Here is a 20,550-nt window from a genome sequence, read left to right on the forward strand (position 1 = left end):
GATGCATAGGAATGAATTCCCATAGTGTTTTCATTGACAGGAACCCTGTCCCACATAGGAAAACAGGGGCCGGTAGCTCCACCCCACTCTGCCCAGATCCTCCTGACCAATTGCTCTCCGTAGGGTTATTGTAACGGGATCTCTCCATCTGCCTTTATCCAGGTTACTGACCTTTAAAGCCATCGCCCAGCTCTTCATTCTGGGCTGCACATGGAGCCTTGGTCTCCTCCAAATCGGCCCAGCAGCCACGGTCATGGCGTATTTATTCACCATCGTCAACAGCCTGCAGGGAGCCTTCATCTTCCTGGTGCACTGTCTCCTCAATCGCCAGGTAATGCCCACGGCCTGTCAGCACCCACACAGCACCTTTACTGGCCTCGCGCCGGCCATGTCTGATCTTCTCAGCATTAGTTACATAGTGCAGTGACCGTGTCCCTCACTCTCCAGGTGAGAGAGGAGTACAGGAGATGGATCAAGGGATTCCGAATGTTCTGTACGAAATCTCAGTCAATCGATATATCCATGTCTGCTGTCCCCACCACCAGCACCAAGACGGTAAGAGGTCCTCTGCTCTGTTCTAATACTAGTCTGTGAAACAGTCATCTCTATCTGGGGCTCATTAATGCTGTAAAGGTGATTTGCCCCCTGAATGATGCAGGATTGGTTATGAGCCAGGTGGGAACGTCACTGCAAGTGTTAGTGAGAGTCGGTCACTATCGAGGGGTATCCTAGATGTCTTAGGCACCAGAACAGAATGTCCTGTCCTGGCACCTCCGCATTCCCTTCCCTTGACTATCCTGGGAGCTCCAGGGGTCACTCACTTTGGACTAGGCAGGCATTATCTAACAGGGCGGCCGGCCGGATGGTGTCACTTACGTGGGGCTCTGACAGCCAGACAGAGCCCCTCCTCCTCTCCCCTGCAGCAGAGATCACTTCCTCCCTCCCTCCCTCCCTGCATTCGCAGATCGCCTCCGGCAGTCTGGAGCTCCTCCCCCGCTGCCCAGCGTGCCGGAACTAACGGCTCCGGCCGTTCCTAAGCAAGTTCACAGAGACATTAGGTGAAGGCCAACAACAAGGGAGCCAGGGGGTCGGAGAAGGGGCAGGGAGGTTCTGGATGGGGCAGTCAAGAGACGGGGGGGTCGGGAGTTTGGAGGGCTTTCTGGGGGTGGGGATGTGGATAAGGTTTTGGGCAGTCAGGGTAAATGGTAGGGGGTAGGGTCCTGAGGGGCATTTGGGGGGGGTCTTAAGAGGGGGCAGTCAGGGGACAAGGAACAGGGAGGCTTAGGTAGGGGGTGGGGTTCTGGAGGGCAGTTAGGAGCAGGGGTCCCAGGAGGGGTCAGTCAGGGGACAAGGAGCGGGGAGGGGGTTGGGAGTTCTGGGGGGGGCTGTCAGGGGGCAGGGGTGGGGAGAGGGATCGGAGCAGTCAGGGGACAGGGAGCAGAGGGGTTTAGATGGGTCGGGAGTTCTGGGGGGGGCTGTCAGGGGGTGGAGAATGGTTGGATGGGGCGTGGGAGTCCCAGGGGTCTGTGTGGGGGTGGGGGGGTGGATAAGGGTTGGGGCAGTCAGGGGACAAGAGGCAGGGAGGCTTAGGTAGGGGGTGGAGTCCTGGGGGGCAGTTAGGGGCAGGGGTCCCCGGAGGGGGCAGTCAGGGGACAAAGGAGCAGGTGGAGGGTTGGGTGTCCTGGGGGGGGGGAAGTAGGAGGGATAGGGGCGGGGCTAGGGCAGGATGGGGCGGGGCTAGGGCAGGATGGGGGCAGGGCTAGGGCGGGGCTCCTTCTGTCCTCTTTTTTGCTTGCTGAAATATGGTAACCCCCCTCCAGCTACCTGTCTCCCCTTGTACCCTACAGACTGCCCTGGTTTGTGGCCCAGTACAATTATTAACAAAGAATTGTCAGGTGCTTCAGAGGGAATGAACAGAACAGTATACATGCTCCAGGAGGAGTGGGAAGGGGGGCACAAGGTGGAGGTTTCGCCTAGGGTGCAAAATATCCTTGCACCGGCCCTGTTTGTGTGTCGCCTCCCAGAGACAACCCACCAGTTTGCACATTATACTCTCAGTGGCCTTGGAACCTATTGTCATTTTTCTGCTTTTCTTGCCAGGAGTAACCCTTCTGCCAGGTGGAGTCGGCAGCCACCAGAGTCGGGTTCAATACCTAGGGGTTCCAATACAAAACAGAACCAGCTGGAACCCCCTGTGACGTTGCACTTCATATGCTTTACGGAAATATGCTCATGAATATGACATCACTGGAATATGCTTTACCCTAAATACCCCTGTATAGTGTCTTTAGAAAATTGTAATCTACTAAGTGTGTTCATCCTATTTGTTTCCATTTAGTATTTCTATATCTGGAGTTTGGAGAATAAGATATAAACTTGTATCACTGATGTAAACATATTAAGTGGAGGCCAATAAGGGTGCTCCAGAAACAATCAGTTGTAAATGGCCTTAGTTACTTTTGAAAGCCTCCCTGTGTACGTGTGGGCCAGCCCATGGGGAATGGAGACTAGGGGTCTTACAGTGACATGTGACCATATCACCTGATAATGAAATCCATCTTAAACCTGGTACTTTCCTATTTAGAAGGAGGGGTGGGGACCCAGAGAGACAAAAGATTCCTGCCTTGTGCCAAAGCTATAAAAGGGTGTGGAGCAGGACAAAGGGCTTCCAGTCATGAGAAAACCCCTGCTTACCACCTGAGATGTCTGCTGGGTATAACAAAGACTGTACCGAGGAAAGGATTGGGCCCAAACTAGGAAGGAGTCTAATTTTTGAGGGTGAGATATTACCTGTAATCAAAAACAATGAGGAGTCTGGTGGCACCTTAAGGACTAAAAGATTTATTTGGGCATAAGCTTTTGTGTGTAAAAAAACCCATTTCTTCAGATGCAAGTGGTTTTTTACCCACTAAAGCTTATGCCCAAATGTGACGAAGTGGGGGATTTTCTTGTTTTCTGTGGGTTTGCAATGGTTTGTATGCGGAGGGGGTGGGACTCAGTTTCCCTGGGTGTTACTGGTTTAATGAGGGGAGGGGAGAGGGAGTTTGTGGTTACAGAGGACCGGACAGGGAACTTGGGACCCCAGCCAATGGCCTGGAGGACGGAGACCCCAGCGACGGGTGACCTAATGACCTCGAGACCCATCTCAGGAGTCGCAGCCAGTTCTGGCTGGTGGGAGGGCAATGGGCTGCAGAGAGAGGACCCAGTGACCTAACCAGCCGGTTCCAGCCAGAAGACAGAAGCGAGGAGAGGAGGCCCCAGTGTACGACCCTGTTTACCTGGAAAGAAGACAATGGACAGAGGATATCAGATGCCCAGCTGGGAGCAGGGGGGCTCGGGGCTGGAGAGGGGGAGCAGGCAGAGCCCACCTGGATGCAGGGGAGACTGGGATGTGTTGGGCTGAGGGAGGCCAGGCCTGAGGACCTGAGTTTCCTGTGCTGTGTTCAACTCTCAATAAACACTCCTGTTTTACACTGGCTGAGAGTCACTCCGGTCTAGAGAACAGGGTTGCATCAACCTCTTTGAGGGTGGAGGCCCGGGGGATCCAGAATGAGTGGACTCCCTGGGGGGACCCACGTCGAGACACAGGTGTGCGAAGGCTCAGAGGTGCGGCTCCAGGAAGTGGAGGGGCCTGACCCCGAGAGAGAGTGGACCCCCGAGAAGGGCTGTCTCACTGAAAGGGGTTCCCCCCACGGACCGCACGGGGCCAAGAGTGGGCACGATCTGTGAGTCCGTGACACCAAATAAATCTATTAGTCTTTAAGGTGCCACTGGACTCCTCATTGTTTTTGTGGACACAGACTAACACGGCTACCGCCTGATACTTGAAACCTGTAATCAGTATCTGAATGTATTAGGCTTAGACTTGCGTGTTTTGTTTTATTTTCCTGGTCTACACTACGGGTTTAGGTCGACTTTATCAGCGTTAAACCGAATTAAGCCTGGACACGTCCACACGACGAAGCCCTTTCTTTCGACTTAAAGGGTCCTTTAAACCGGTTTCTTTACACCACCTCCGACGAGGGGATTAGCGATAAAACCGGCCTTTGCGGGTCGGAATTGGGGTAGTGTGGACGGAATTCGACGTTATTGGCCTCCGGGAGCTATCCCACAGTGCTTCATTGTGACCGCTCTGGACAGCACTCTCAACTCAGATGCACTGACCAGGTAGACAGGAAAAGACCCGCGAATGTTTGAATTTCATTTCCTGTTTGCCCAGCGTGGAGAGCACAGGTGACCACGCAGAGCTCATCAGCGCAGGTAACCGTGATGGAGTCCCAGGATCGCAAAAGAGCTCCAGCATGGACCGAACGGGAGGTACGAGATCTGCTCGCCATATGGGGAGATGAAGCAGTGATAGCTGAACTCCGTAGCAGTAAAAGAAATGGAAAAGTATTAGAAAAGATCTCCAAGGCCATGAAGGACCGAGGCCATAACAGGGACACACAGCAGTGCCGCGTGAAAATTAAGGAGCTACGGCAAGCTTACCACAAAGCCAGAGAAGCAAACGGAAGGTCCGGGGCAGAGCCGCAAACTTGCCGCTACTACACGGAGCTGCATGCGATCCTAAGGGGTGCCGCCACCACTACCCCAACCGTGTGCTATGACTCTCTCACTGGAGAAACAGACAGGGAAGACGGTTCGGGGAACGAGGAAGATGAGGATGGAGGTACTGTAGGTAGCTCACAGCAGCAAGGAAGCAGAGAAACCGGTTTCCCCAACAGCCAGGATATGTTTGTGACCCTGGACCTGGAACTAGTAACCCCCGAACTCACCCAAGACCCTCAGGGCACACAGGAGACCTCTGGTGAGTGTAACTTTGTAAATATTTGTAAACATTACAAAAAAAAAAGCAAGCGTGTTTAATGATTAATTTTCCCTGGCAATCGCGGCCAGTACATCTACTGGGAAAGTCTGTTAACGTGTATGGGGATGGAGCGGAAATCCTCCAGGGACATCTCCAGAAAGCTCTCCTGGTTGAAATGGGGTGATTTTATTAAGGGGACATTCAGAGGCGTCCGTTCCTGCTCTTCTGACCAGAAATGTTCCCCGCTGTTAACCACGCAGTGGGGGGAGGGGTGAAGTGATCATCCCAGAGAATCGTGTGTGTGTGTGGGGGGGGTGGTTTACATGTGTTTGTGCCGCATGTTAACCGGGAAACCGCAGCCCCTCCTTTTACATTGAAACCCCATTTTAAATGGACAACCCAATTCATCCTTGATATGGGAAATGCGCTGCTGTTTGCAACCTTTCCCGCATGTTAAGAAGGTTAAAAAAGCCAAAACACTGTGGCCTACCATGGCTGCCTGCAAACCGAAATATGCGACCTTGTAATGAAAGAGTGTACCCATTGTTCTCTAAAAGGTGTCTTTTTTTAACCACCTCTCCCTTCTCCTCCACCAGCTGCAAATGTTTCTCCTTCGCAGAGGCTCGTGAACATTAGAAAGAGAAAACGTAGGACGAGGGACGATATGTTCATGGAGCTGCAGATGTCCTCCCACGCTGATAGAGCACAGCAGAATGCGTGGAGGTAGTCAATGTCGGAGATGAGAAAAGCCCAATATGAACGAGAGGAGAGGTGGCGGGCTGAATCGCGGGATGAACAGAGCAAGTGGCGGGCTGAAGACGATAGGTGGCGTCAGCTTGCAGACAGACGGCAAGAGGCAATGCTCCGTCTGCTGGAGCATCAAACTGATATGCTTGAGCGTATGGTTGAGTTGCAGGAAAGGCAGCAGGAGCAGAGACCGCTGCTACAGCCCCTGTGTAACCAACAGCCCTCCTCCCCAAGTTCCATAGCCTCCTCACCAAGACGCCCAAGAACACGGTGGGGGGGCCTCCGTCCACCCAGTCACTCCACCCCAGATGATCGCCCAAGGATCAGAAGGCTGGCCTTCAATAAGAGTTAAAGTTTTAAAATGCAGTGTGTCCTTTTCCATCCCTCCTCCCCCACCCATCCCAGGCTACCTTGGCAATTATCCCCCTACTTCTGTGAGGAACTAATAAAGAATGCATGAATGTGAAAAAACAATGACTTTATTCCCTCTGCAAGTGGTGCTCGAATTGGGGAGGGGAGGGTGGGGTGGGGTGGTTGGTTTACAGGGAAGTAGAGTGAACTGGGTCGGGGGGGGTTGGAGGGTTCATCAAGGAGAAACAAACAGAAGTTTCACACAGTAGCCTGGCCAGTCACAAAACTCATTTTCAAAGCTTCTCTGATGCGCACCACGCCCTGCTGTGCTCCTCTAACCGCCCTGGTGTCTGGCTGCGCGTAATCAGCGGCCAGGCGAGTTGCCTCAACCTCCCACCCCGCCATAAAGGTCTCCCCCTTACTCTCACAGATATTGTGGAGCGCACAGCAAGCAGCAATAACAATGGGGATATTCTTTTCGCTGAGGTCTGAGCGAGTCAGTAAGCTGCGCCAGCGCGCTTTTAAACGGCCAAATGCACATTCCACCACCATTCGGCACTTGCTCAGCCTGTAGTTGAACAGGTCCTGACTCCTGTCCAGGCTGCCTGTGTACGGCTTCATGAGCCATGGCATTAAGGGGTAGGCTGGGTCCCCAAGGATCACGATAGGCATTTCAACATCCCCAATGGTCACTTTCTGGTCCGGGAAGAAAGTCCCTTCCTCCAGCTTTCGAAACGGAGCAGAATTCCTGAAGACACGAGCATCATGTACCTTTCCCGGCCATCCCACGTTGATGTTGGTGAAACGTCCCTTGTGATCCACCAGGGCTTGCAGCAGCATTGAAAAGTACCCCTTGCGGTTTACGTAGTCGGTGGCTTGGTGCTCCGGTGACAAGATAGGGATATGGGTTCCGTCTATGGCCCCGCCACAGTTTGGGAATCCCATTTCAGCAAAACCATCCACTATTGACTGCACGTTGCCCAGAGTCACTACCCTTGCTATCACCAGGTCTTTCATTGCCCTGGCAAATTGGATCACAGCAGCCCCCACCGTAGATTTGCCCACTCCAAATTGATTCCCGACTGACCGGTAGCTGTCTGGCGTTGCAAGCTTCCACAGGGCTATCGCCACTCGCTTCTCAACTGTGAGGGCTGCTCTCATCTTGGTATCCTGGCGTTTCAGGGCAGGGGAAAGCAAGTCACAAAGTTCCATGAAAGTGCCCTTACGCATGCGAAAGTTTCGCAGCCACTGGGAATCGTCCCATACCTGCAGCACGATGCGGTCCCACCAGTCTGTGCTTGTTTCCCGGGCCCAGAATCGGCATTCCACGGCATGAACCTGCCCCAGTGACACCATGATTTCCACATTGCTGGGGCCTGTGCCTTGTGAGAGGTCTATGTCCATGTCAATTTCCTCATCACTCTCGTCGCCGCGCTGCAATCACCTCCTCGGCTGGTCCGGGTTTCGCCTTGGCATGTCCTGGCTCTGCATATACTCCAGGACAATGCGCGTGGTGTTCATAGTGCTCATAATTGCCGCGGTGATCTGAGCGGGCTCCATGATCCCAGTGCTAGCTATGGCGCCTGGTCAGAAAAAAGGCACGAAAGTAGTATCTGATGGACCAGGAGAAGGAGGGAGGGAGGGCCGAGTGACGACATGGCGTACAGGTACAGGAACAGGGAGAAACACAAACAACTGTCACACAGAATGGTCCCCCCAAAGATTAAACTGAAAACCCTGGGCTTAGCAGGCCATTTATTTCACGGAGGAAGGGGAAGCAAATGAATACAGAACAAATCTATTTTTTACATCTTAAGCTGGCAGCCGACGGTGCAGCATGAGTGATAGCCTCTCCAGTACGATGATGATGGATACCAATCATAATATACCATCATCTGCCAAAAGGCAAGGGGCTGCTGCTGTGTAGCAATGCAGCCCCACATCTGCCAGCCCCACGTCCGCCAGCACCCAGCATCGCCCTCGGCCTCTTCTGGGTGCTTAGCAGACAATACTGGGCAATGGGCAATTGGCAGAAAACAGTATATTACGATTGGTAGCCATCATCATCAAAACATGTCTGCCGAGGTGGCCATGATTGACAGCCACTCCAGTACGACGACGACGGGTACCAGTCATAATATACCATCTCCTACCAAAGGGCAAGGGGCTGGTGCAATGCAGCCCTACGGCTGCCAGCCCCACAGCTATCACTCATGCTACACCGTCTACCGCCAAAAGGCAGTTAGCAGCTGCTGCTGTGTAGCAATGCAGTCCCACGTCTGCCGGCACCCAGAGGACATATGGTGACGGTGAGCTCAGCTGAGCTGAGCGGGCTCCATGCTTGCCGTGGTATGTTGTCTGCACAGGTAACCCAGGTAAAAAGGCGCGAATCTATTGTCTGCCGTTGCTGTGACGAGGGGAGAGGGGCCTGACGACATGTACCCAGAACCGCCCGCGACACTGTTTCGCATCATCCGGGCATTGGGATCTCAACCCAGAATTCAAAGAAAAGGCGCGAACCGCTTCTCGGCTCTCTGAGCTGTGGCGCAAACGTAGTATCTGACGGACTAGGGGAAGGAGGGAGGGCGGGCCGAGTGACGACATGGTGTACAGGCACAGGGAATTAAAATCAAGAACGGTGGCTGTGCATCAGGGAGAGACACAAACAACTGTCACACAGAATTGTCCCCCCCCAAAGTTTAAAGTGAAAACCCTGGGCTTAGCAGGCCGTTGATTTGACGGAGGGAGGGGGAAGCAAATGAATACAGAGCAAATCTATTTTTTACATCTTAAGACGAGGTGCAGCGTGACTGATAGCCCTCGGCATCTTTCTGGGTCCTTGGCAGCCAATACGGGGCGGTGTATGACGATGGTCTTCAGGCCTATTGCACAATCGGCTGCTCAGGGAAGACTCTGCTAACGTGCGATGACCCGACTTGTAATAGGCCGGTTAACAGTCGTAATACACCATCTACTGCCAAAAGGCAAGCCCCACGGCTGCCAGCACCCAGATCGCCGATGAAGGCTACCAGTCTACTGCACCGTCTACCGCCAAAAGGCAGTTAGCAGCTGCTGCTGTGTAGCAATGCAGTCCCACGTCTGTCAGCACCCAGAGGACATATGGTGACGGTGAGCTCAGCTGAGCTGAGCGGGCTCCATGTTGTCTGCACAGGTAACCCAGGTAACCCAGGTAAAAAGGCGCGAATCTATTGTCTGCCGTTGCTGTGACGGGGGAGGGAGGGGCCTGACGACATGTACCCAGAACCGCCCGCGACACTGTTTTGCATCATCCGGGCATTGGGATCTCAACCCAGAATTCCAAGGGGCGGCGGAGACTGCGGGAACTGTGGGATAGCTGTGGGATAGCTACCCATAGTGCAATGCTCCGGAAGTCGACGCTAGCCTTGTACTGTGGACGCGGTCCGCCGACTAGAGCACCTAGAGCATTTTATGTGTGGACACACACAATCGGCTGTATACAACCGATTTCAATAAAACCGGCTTCTATAAATTCGAACTAATTTCATAGTGTAGACATACCCTTTGTGACTTACTTTGTTCTGGCTCTTACTTGAAACCACTTAAATCCTATTCTTTATACTTAATAAATTACTTTTGTTTATTAATAAACCCAGAGTAAGTGATTAATACCTGGGGGAGCAAACAGCTGAGCATATCTCTCTATCAGTGATACAGAGGGCGAACAATTTACAAATGTATCCTGTATAAGCTTTATACAGAGTAAAAGAGATGTATTTGGGGTTTGGATCCCATTGGAAGCTGGGTGTCTGGGTGCTGGAGATAGGTAACCTGCTGAGCTGTTTTTAGTTCAAGTCTGCAGCTTTGGCGGCGTGGACCAGACCTGGGTCTGTGTTGCAGCAGGTTAGTGTGTCTGGCTCAACAAGGCAGGGTTCTGGAGTCCCAAGCTGGCAGGGAAAATGGGCTCAGAGGTAATTTCAGCACATCAGGTGACAGTCCCAAGGGGATCTCTGTGACCGAACCTGTCACAGCCCCAGCCAGTAATCTGGGAAAACGTCAGACCACCCCAGGCACCTCTAAGAGGCAATACATTCCCTGCCACAAGCACTGAGTCTGTGTAAAACGAAGAGAACTTTTAATAAAAAGGGGAAAGGAATCTGACATTAATCTGAGAAACCCCACAGCCATGATTCGAAAGCTTGGGACCCTGCCTAAGGCTAAGATATTTTTAGTAAAAATCACAGACAGCTCGCAGGCAATAAAAAATTCACGAAAGCCTGTGACTTGTACTGACTTTCACTAAAAATATACTGCCAAAACGGGGAGGCGGGTTCAGCTCTGCGCCTACTGCTGCTGGACCTGTGGGGTCCCGCACGCCACTGTGGTGAGTGGGAGCTTCGAAGTCCCCCGCTCCCCATGGCAGCTGAGCAGTTGTGGGGGAATACCTCCGCCTGCAGCAGCAGGGAGCACCCATTCCCTGCCACCTGCGACAAGTGGGAGGTCGAGGGTCCCCCACTGCCCATGGGGATGGGCTGCTGCAGGGTTCTTCCCCCCCCCCAGCGACTGAGAGCTCCAGAGGGTCCCCCCTCTTCCCGCCATGGCTGGGCAACTGCAGAAGGTCCCGTGCCACCCACCATGCCCCATGCCACCCCCTTCAACGGTGTCAAGAAGATCAGAATCGCGGCTGATTCTCTCGGGGAGGAGACTGGCCCAGGGAGTGGGGCCTTGCCAGGTAGAGCCCAGCGCAGTTGGTGACGGGAGAGGTGCCTGGTAGCCTTTCTCCCCCATCAGGCTAGGGAGCTCCCTGCCCCCCGATAAGTTCTAGGATGGGGGTTATTGGGGGGCAGAGCTAATTGGAGGGGAAACGCCTCATGTCCATGACATCCATGATATAATCGTAGCCTTAGCCGTGAGCAAACTCCTACCCCAGAATATATTGGGCAATGCCCTTTGCCTCAGTTTCTCCACTTGCGGTGTGAAAGTCCCACAAATTATCCTTTAACCTGCCTTTGCCCTTTCCCTCCCCTGCACCCCACTCACAGCTGCTGCCTTTGGTGGGTAAAGGCCCAGAGTTCAGAGCACTCATGTGAATTCAACTCGTGCTGGAGGGGTGGGAGGTGGGGAGATGGCGTCGAGAAATACCTCGGCTGCAGCTGCCACCACCACATATACAACCGAGGTCTGGTCTGAACTACAGACCTATACTGGTGTAACTACATCACTCAGGGGGGTGAAAAATCCCCTCACCCCTGCCCTCTGTGTCACATAGTTATGCTAACCTGACCCCCTGTGTAGACACCGCTGTGTTGGCAGGAGAGCTTCTCCCATCAACACAGCTACCGCCTCTTGGGGAGGTGGATTAACTACACCGATGGGAGAAGCTCTCTCCCCCCAGCTTACAGCATCTCCATTAAAGATCCACAGTGGCACAGTTGCCTCAGTGCCTTAAGGCTCGGCAGCTAGACCTGGTTCTCAGTGATTTCAACTCTAGCGATCACTTAAAACAAAGACTCTCCAGTGTGTGTAATCAGCTCTGCCTTTAAACACCTGTTCCGACCCTCTTTCTCTCTCACTCTCACAGGGATTTGGCATCCCTACCCACCTGCTTAGCGAGTGAGTGTCAATCAGGGCAGACTAAGCACAATTCTGCTGCCCTTTCATAGAATCATAGAATATCAGAGTTTGAAGGGACCTCAGGAGGTCATCTAGTCCAACCCCCTGCTCAAAGCAGGACCAATCCCCAACTAAATCATCCCAGCCAGGGCTTTGTCAAGCCTGACCTTAAAAACCTCTAAGGAAGGAGATTCCACCACCTCCCTAGGTAACCCATTCCAGTGCTTCACCACCCTCCTAGTGAAAAAGTTTTTCCTAATATCCAACCTAAATCTCACCCACTGCAACTTGTGACCTTTACTCCTCATTCTGTCATCTGGTACCACTGAGAACAGTCTAGATCCATCCTCTTTGGAATCCCCTTTCAGGTAGTGGAAAGCAGCTATCAAATCTCCCCTCATTCTTCTCTTCTACAGACTAAACAATCCCAGTTCCCTCAGCCTCTCCTCATAAGTCATGTGCTCCAGCCCCCTAAACATTTTTGTTGCCCTCCGCTGGACTCTTTCCAATTTTTCCACATCCTTCTTGTAGTGTGGGGCCCAAAACTAGACACAGTACTCCAGATGAGGCCTCACCAATGTCAAATAGAGGTGAACGATCACGTTCCTCGATCTGCTGGCAATGCCCCTACTTATACAGCCCAAAATGCCGTTAGCCTTCTTGGCAACAAGGGCACACTGTTTACTCATATCCAGCTTATCGTCCACTGTAACCCCTAGGTCCTTTTCTGCCGAACTCCTGCCTACCCATTCGGTCCCTAGTCTGTAGCAGTGCATGGGATTCTTCTGTCCTGCATGCAGGACTCTGCACTTGTCCCTGTTGAACCGCATCAGATTTCTTTTGGCCCAATCCTCTAATTTGTCTAGGTCTCTGTTTATCCTATCCCTACCCTCCAGCGTATCTACCTCTCCTCCCAGTTTAGTGTCATCTGCAAACTTGCTGAGGGTGCAATCCATGCCATCCTCCAGATCATTAATGAAGATACTGAACAAAACCGGCCCCAGGACCAACTCTTGGGGCACTCCACTTGAAACCGGCTGCCAACTAGACATGGAGCCATTGGTCACTACCCGTTGAGCCCGACGATCTAGCCAGCTTTCTATCCACCTTATCGTCCATTCATCCAGCCCATACTTCTTTAACTTGCTGGCAAGAATACTGTGGGAGACCATATCAAAAGCCTTGCTAATGTCAAGGAATAACACGTCCACTGTTTTCCCCTCATCCACAGAGCCAGTTATCTCATCATAGAAGGCAATCAGGTTGTTCAGGCATGACTTGCCCTTTGTGAATCCATTGTGACTGTTCCTGATCACTTTCCTCTCCTCTAAGTGCTTCAGAATTGATTCCTTGAGGACCTGCTCCATGATTTTTCCAGGGACTGAGGTGAGGCTGACTGGCCTGTCATTCCCCAGATCCTCCTTCTTCCCTTTTTTAAAGATGGGCACTACATTAGCCTTTTTCAAGTCAGCCAGGACCTCCCCTGATCACCATGAGTTTTCAAAGATAATGGCCAATGGCTCTGCAATGACATCCGCTGACTCCTTTAGCACCCTCGGATGCAGTACATCCGGCCCCATGGACTTGTGCTCGTCCAGTTTTTTTAAATAGTCCTGAACCGCTTCTTTCTCCACAGAGGGCTGGTCACCTCCTCCCCATACTGTGCTGCCAAGTTCAGTAGTCTTGGGGTAGGTCTATACTTACCTCCGGGTCCGGCGGTAAGCAATCGATCTTCTGGGATCGATTTATCGCGTCCTGTCTAGACGCGATAAATCGATCCCGGATCGATCCCGGTAGTGCTCGCCGTCAACACCGGTACTCCAGCTCAGTGAGAGGAGTATGCGGCATCGACGGGGGAGCCTGCCTGCCACATTATTAACATAGCTGAATTTGCGTACCTTAGTTCAAAATGGGGGGTTAGTGTGAACCAGGCCTTGGAGTTGACCATGTTCGTGAAGACAGAGGCAGAAAAAACATTGAGTACATTAGCTTTTTCCATATCCTCTGTCACTAGGTTACCTCCCTCATTCAGTAAGGGGCCAACACTTTCCCTGTCCTTCTTATTGTTGCTAATATACCTGAAGAAACCCTTCTTGTTACTTTTAACATCCCTTGCTAGCTGCAACTCCAAGAGCGATTTGGCCTTCCTGATTTCACTCCTGCATGCCTGAGCAATATTTTTATATTCCTTCCTGGTCATTGGTCCAATCTTCCACTTCTTGTAAGCTTCTTTTTTGTGTTTAAGATCAGCAAATATTTCCTGAACCATTTATATCCATCCATGACAGTACTCCAGTCATGTGAGTTATCCCACCAAGTCTCTGGTATTCAAATCACATCATAGTTCCTTGACTGTACTAGGACTTCCACTTCTCCCTGCTTGTTTCCCAAGCTTCCTGCATTTGTGTATAGGCACTTAAGATAACTCATTGATTGTCCTGCTTTCTCAGTATGAGGCAGGAGTCCTCCCCTCTTCCGGTCTCCTGCTCGTGCTTCCTCCTGGTATCCCACTTCCCCACTTACTTCAGGGCTTTGGTCTCCTTCTCCTGGTGAATCTAGTTTAAAGCCCTCCTGTCAGGGTTCCCTACACACTCTGAACTCTGGGGTACAGATGTGGAGATCTGCATGAAAGACCCCCTGAGCATATAGTCCAGCAGCTTAGGTTAAAAACTTCCCCAAGGCACAAATTCCTTTCCTTGTCCTTGGATGGTATTGCTGCCACCACCAAGTGATTTAAACAAACATTCTGGGGAGCTTGAGAATAATAAACCAACTGATAGTGTAACAAAGTGAACACAGACCACATCTTTGGGTTTTTAGGACACTAAAAACCAATCAGGTTCTTATAAGAAGAACTTTATTATTAAAAAAAAGTAAAAGAAGCACCTCTGTAAAATCAGGATGAAAGGTAATTTTACAGGGCAGTAAAAAGATTTAAAACACAGAGGATTCCCCTCTAGGCTCAACTTCAAAGTTACAGAAACAGGAATAAACCTCCCTCTTAGCATAGGGAAAATTCACAAGCTAAAACAAAAGATAATCTAACACATTTCCTTGCTATTACTTACAATTTCTGTAATTTTAGATGTATCATTTCAGGATCTTTTTAGGAAATGATTTTTCCTGCCCTGGTCCCTCTCTCACAAAACAAATAGCACAAACAAAACCTTCCTCCCGTCCTCCCCCCCTGATTTGAAAGTATCTTCTTTCCCCATTGGTCCTTCTGGTCAGGTGCCAATTAGGTTAATTGAACTGATTAACCCCTTACAGGTAAGTGATTCTGTACCTCTGGCCAGGAATGATTTGATGTTACTGTATACATAAAGGTTGTTACCCTTCCCTTTATATTTATGATACCTCCTCACTAGGTTACCTAGCTTGCTTGAGAAGATGCTCCTCCCTTTCTTCGTTAGGTGGAGTCCGTTTCTGCCTAGCAATCCTCCTCCTTGGAACACCACCCCATTGTCAAAGAATCCAAAGCCTTCTCTCCGACACCACCTGCATAGCCATTCTCTGACTTCCAGGATTCAACAGTCTCTACCTGGGCCTTTTCCTTCCACAGGGAGGATGGACGAGACCACAACTTGCACCTCAAACTCCTTTATCCTTCTTCCCAGATCCATGTAGTCTGCAGTGATCTGCTCAAGGTCATTCTTGGCAGTATCATTGGTGCCTACGTGGAGAAGAAGGAAGGGGTAGCGATCCGAGGGCTTGATGAATCTCAGCAGTCTCTCTGTCACATCATAAATCCTAGCTCCTGGCAAGCAGCACACTTCTCAGTTTTCCCGGTGGGGACGGCAGATAGATGACTCAGTCCCCCTGAGGAGGGAGTCCCAGACTACCACCACCTGCCTCCTTCTTTTGGGAGTTGTGGTCGTGGAACCCCCATCCCTAGGACAATGCATCTCATGCCTTCCAATCGGTGGAGTCTCCTTCTGCTCTCTTCTCTATCATCTAGTCCACTCTCCACATTAGTACCTGTGGAGAGAACATGAAAATGGTTGCTCACCTGTATCTGCATTGCTGGTACATGGACGCTCCTTTTTCTTCTTCTGGAGGTCACATGCTGCCAATTTTCTTCACCATCCTTCTGTCCCCGTTGTGCAGCGTGCTCTGATTCTTCAGAATGTTGTGCCTGTAGAAGCATATCCTGACGTCTGTTCAGGAAATCTTCATTTTCTCTTATGCAACGCAGGGTTGATACTTGTTTCTCCAGACCTTGAACCTTCTCTTCCAATACGGAGACCAGCTTGCACTTTGTACAGACAAAGTCGCTTCTGTCCAGTGGAAGAAAGACAAACATGGCACATCCTGTATAGGTCACAACAGCTGATCACTCACCATCCATATTACCTTCCTTCTAAGAGCTTCCTCAGCTGTTGCAGTAACTACTCAGAAAAGCCTGCAAGATGAAAGTCTCAGTGGGCTCTCCCCAGTCAAACTCCCTCTGTTAGCCTCTCTGCTGTTCGCCACTCAACTGGTTTGCAACTGGCTGTCTTTTTATAACAGTCAGACCCACCTGGAACAAAGCACCCCCAATTCACACTTTTCAAACAATCAAGCACACAGTCAAACTGGCCCCGCAACAGACACTCAGATACTCACACAATTAGGGTGACAAAACATGCCATTCCCCTGCACTCTGTACTAAATTCATCTGTAACCCAACAGCTGCCAAAAGGGGTCACTTTGGCAAAGCACTTCCCTCTGCTGAGTTCCTAGGCACAGTAGGTGCTTCCGGAAACACCGTCTGTTCCTGGAGTCTGTTCCCCCAGCTCATCTCTCCATGTCAGAGGGGAGCTCAGTCCAACCCCACTTACACAGCAATGAAGAACATGGAGGAAAAGTCTCCAATCTTAAGGGTGGATTCTCAGGAGAAGGAATAACTGACACCCTGGTCAGGAACCCAATGGGGGATCATCCCTAGGACATGACAAGGCCTTGTGGCTGAGGACATACCAAGGGACTTTCACCTCCAGAGCAGCAGCTGACCCCTTGTTGAGGAGAGGGGCCAGACCAGCCTGTGTTGGACCTGCACCCTAAGACTATCTACCTCTTCTGTAGCTCATTTCCTCAGAAGGTCTCAATGTCCTTTACAAAGGAGGCCATTATCAGTATCCCCATGTTACATAAGGTTCCTGGGAAGGAGTGGCAAGTTTGGGAATTGAAGGGCTGGGAAGTGCAGTCCCTGGGGATTGTTAGATAATGTTGCCAGACTCTCCGCACCCAAGTCAGGTGACATGGAGCTGAGCTGCATCCACACTACAAAGCGTTTGGGCTCTGACTTGCATCACAGTGGGGCTTCGGCTCTGACCCCACCCCCTAGCAGGCTGTGCAAGCCTGAGTCAAACTAACTTCTGTGTGGACAGAAGCGGGACTTGGTCTTAAACCTGACTCAGAGCCCTGGCTTAGGATGCTGTGTAGACGTACCATAGGGGGTCTATAGGCATTGGAGGCACATGTCTAGGGGCACCGGGCATTCTAGGGGCACTTTACCTCTCTAAAACCGTGTGCAACATGAAGGTCAGTTGTAGGTGGGGTGCGCTGGAGATGCTGTGCCTAGGGTCGCATAAGGTGTAAATCCGGCCCTGCCCTCTGGGGCTTGAGATGCTGCCATTTTAAAGGTACAAACTGATGTGGAAACACCTCTCAGGCGCCTAAGTCACTGAGATTGTCCCTGCATTTTAAGTGCAAACCTTGAAAGTTTTTTCACTGCTGCTTCCATTGCTGTTACTCAGTCTGTTGCTTTGGGCCAGGGTACGTGTACAGTGTTGGAGACCAGAAAGCAGGGACCGGTAGAGAGACAGTGGGCAGCAGGAGGCGCTCTGAGGTTGGAATGAGCTAATTCCTGGATTGACCAGCAAGAGGCGCTGCAGCAGTGAGTAACCCCCGCCCTACACGCCTGCTTCCTGGGAATGCAACAAACTCCTGAAGAAGGTGTAGGTTTTATTTAAGCAGCCCCTGAGGAATATCACTCTGTTTGTCTTTTATTTATAATCTCATTTGCAAGGAAATCACTGGCTCTGGCTTTCCATAGATTAACGCCGAGCTTCACTTTCTACAGGAAACTTCCATTTTCCCATCACTTGCCAGTCTTACGTTTTTCCTCATCACCAATGTTGTAAAGTGACTACTCAGTGCAACCAAAATAAGTGCGCAAGAGTGCCCGCTGGGAACTCGCTGCTTCACTGAAATGCATCCTCACAGAACATGTGTACGGGCACTGGAAGCCCCATGGATCAGCGCCTCCCCCTCCCTCCCAGCGCCTCCCACCCACTGCGATCAGCTGTTCAGCTGCATGCAGGAGACGCTGTGGGGGGGGGGAAGGAAGGGAGGAGGGGGTGCGGTGGGGACAGGATGAGGCAGGGCCGGAGTGCGTGCTTGGGGGTACAGGCAGGGCCGCCGAGAGCGGGTTTGGGCCCGTCCCACTCTCCACTGACCCCTCAGCCCTGCGCAGGGTGTTCTGCTCACAGCCTACGCACAGCGAGATAGAGAAAGGAAAAAAAATTCTTCCTGCCAGGTTGCCACGTAATCCAGAAATAGAACTGTGACCCAAGTCCCTGCTAATGTCAACTGGTAGAGGGCACAGGGGCACATCAGGGTTACAGGAATAGTAGTAGTCCATTGAAGCATGCCATGTGAGGGTGCTAATGAAAGCCTGAGTCACACCGGTTGCCGTGATCATTGTGAGACATCTGTGTGAAAAATAGGAGAACAGGTATGTACAGATCCTGGCAATTATTGTCTCTAGGGCTGTGAGTTAAGGCAGGTCACCAAACAGTAATCCACGTACTCCGGGTATGGGATGTGGGGAGAGATACTTATCTCACTTGGGTTTGTCATGTGGGAATGAAGGACTGGATGGTTCACAACGGGCGTCCATTTACAGTCTGAGCGCAATGCTAGTCGTTAGCCTGCAGAGAATATAAGAACATAAGAACGGCCAGACTGGATCAGACCAAAGATCCATCTAGCCCAGTATCCTGTCTTCCGACAGTGGCCAATGCCAGGTGCCCCAGAGGGAATGAACAGATCAGGTAATCATCAAATGATCCATGCCCTGTCACCTATTCCCAGCTTCTGAGGTTGCAGGAAATACCAAAGTCAAAGGGGTGATCCTGTTTAGGAGTCAGAGAATGAATGTTTGGAGCTATATCTGGGGTATGGATGAACCCCCAGTGATTCCTTCAATCTGTGTGGACAAGTCACCAGCAGGCCTGATCTTATGAGAAAAGATCTCTGCCCGACTGGTTGAAAGAGCCAGGAAAAGCCCTCGGGCTAAGTTATCTTGTAGGAGCCAGGGGAATGGCTTGGTAGTTAAGCTTAGGCTCTAGAAAGTGTGTTATGATTTTGTTCTCTATATGTAACTGTGACGCTGGCAAACCAGCTGTCAGCTCTGCCAGGCTTTAGGCCTCAGCTGAGCACTGACAAATTCACTGCTAACAACCAGCCCACTTACCTATGTGTTAGCATGGTTCTAGATGGGTACTGGACTTATGACAATGTGTTTAGTGTTTAGACTTTATGAAATGCCTGTAAATTGCTGCATGGATTAATCCTATTTCTGTCCCTATGCCATGCCACAAGGTAATGTTCTGAATAACTCACCAACCAGGGAAAAAGCTTCACCTAGGGTACGTCTTCACTTACCGGAGGGTCCGGCGGCAGGCAATCGATGTTCTGGAATCGATTTATCGCGTCTGGTTAAGATGCGATAAATCGATCCCGGATCGATCCCGGAAGTGCCCGCCGTCGACGCCGGTACTCCAGCTCGCCGAGAGGAGTACACGGCATCGACGGGGGAGCCTTCCTGCCGCGTCTGGACCCACGGTAAGTTCGGACTAAGGTACTTCGAATTCAGCTACGTTATTAACGTAGCTGAATTTGCGTACCTTAGTCCGAAGTGGGGGCTTAGTGGGGACCAGGCCCTAATGTAAAATGCTGAATCCTTACAGAAGGTGTTATCTCCTGCCCATCAGGAGGGACTATTGAATCCAAATGGGCCACTGTGGGACATCACAACACAAAGGCTTTGTTAATGACCCCATCACACCCATGGAGGGGCTCCATGCAAAAGGGCTCGACCCATCAGCTTGAATTGTGGAAGAAGGAAATAAAACAAGATGACAAGAAACTTTTTCATCTCTCTCTCTCTCTCTGGTGTTTGGACTCTCACAGGGCTGGAGCTAGGAAACAGGAGTTGAGATCCCCTGGGTCAACCTGGGTTAGCCCTAAAAGACATTCAGTGCTGACAGGTTGCTACAACTCTGTCAACTTTGGGACTGACAGAGTGTAACTCATTTGCGTATGCAGCTGCCTGCTTTAAATCTCTTATTTCATTTGCTAGTTAATAAACCTTTAGTTAGTTTATTACAGGATTGGCTACAAGTGTTGTCTTTGGTGTGTGATCTAAGGTCCAGGTTGCCTGGCAAGATAGACTGGGATGCCCACAGGGACTGTGACTCCGCAGTAAGACTGTTATAGTGCTTCAGGAATTCACTCTTCTTACTGGGTTAGTGAAAGCTAATCATCAAACATACCACCAGTTTGGGGTCTCTGCCCTGAGGTTGGCACTCAGGGTTGTGGGCCGCTCCAGACAGCCTGACAGTGACCATTTGTCTCCAATATTCTCACTCTCGATTATGGGAATCTCTGTTTGATGATAAACGTATTCTTGTTTTCACTACAGTAGAACCTCAGAGCGGTTAACCACACACCTCATTTGGAACCAGAAATACGCAGTCAAGAAGCAACAGAGACCATTCCTTTGTGAGATTGCTTCAGCAGCTAGTTCCTTAAGTAGGACGAATTGCATTGGGCCCTGGCATCTTGAATAATCTAACTTATCAAACTATTCCTTAACCTGATCATTCCCTAGTTTGGCTTGTGTTCCTTCCCCCTGGTTGTTAATATTAATTGTGCTGAGTATCTGGTCTCCATTAACTGAAGACTAAAGCAAAATAGGCACTGAGTCACTGTTGGGGGAGGGGAGCTGTACCATCTCACATTTTTCCAGGAACGGTGATTGTACGAAGGTTCCCAGCCGCTGGGGG

The 20,550-nt window shown here is 51.0% G+C and overlaps 2 protein-coding genes across 3 annotated transcripts in view; both read left to right on the top strand.

The window, feature by feature from the left end:
• Positions 1–2,459, top strand: part of LOC122172854 (adhesion G protein-coupled receptor E3-like) — a 53,530-nt gene extending 51,071 nt beyond the window's left edge. For both annotated transcript variants that reach the window (XM_065576116.1, XM_065576117.1), the window contains 3 exons: positions 163–331; positions 448–555; positions 2,101–2,459. In XM_065576116.1, the coding sequence (XP_065432188.1) occupies positions 163–331; positions 448–555; positions 2,101–2,106 (283 nt within the window). In that variant the 3' untranslated portion in view covers positions 2,107–2,459. The remainder of the gene's footprint in view (positions 1–162; positions 332–447; positions 556–2,100) is intronic.
• Positions 2,460–3,300: 841 nt separating this feature from the next.
• Positions 3,301–6,004, top strand: LOC135977089 (myb/SANT-like DNA-binding domain-containing protein 2). Its single transcript, XM_065576140.1, has 2 exons — positions 3,301–4,807; positions 5,404–6,004. The coding sequence occupies exons 1-2, from the start codon at positions 4,270–4,272 to the stop codon at positions 5,532–5,534; spliced, it is 669 nt and encodes a 222-aa protein (XP_065432212.1). The 5' UTR covers positions 3,301–4,269; the 3' UTR covers positions 5,535–6,004.
• Positions 6,005–20,550: the final 14,546 nt, after the last annotated feature.

This window comes from Chrysemys picta, chromosome 22 (genome assembly GCF_011386835.1).
Source record: "Chrysemys picta bellii isolate R12L10 chromosome 22, ASM1138683v2, whole genome shotgun sequence".
In the NCBI taxonomy this organism is placed as follows: Eukaryota; Metazoa; Chordata; order Testudines; family Emydidae; genus Chrysemys; species Chrysemys picta.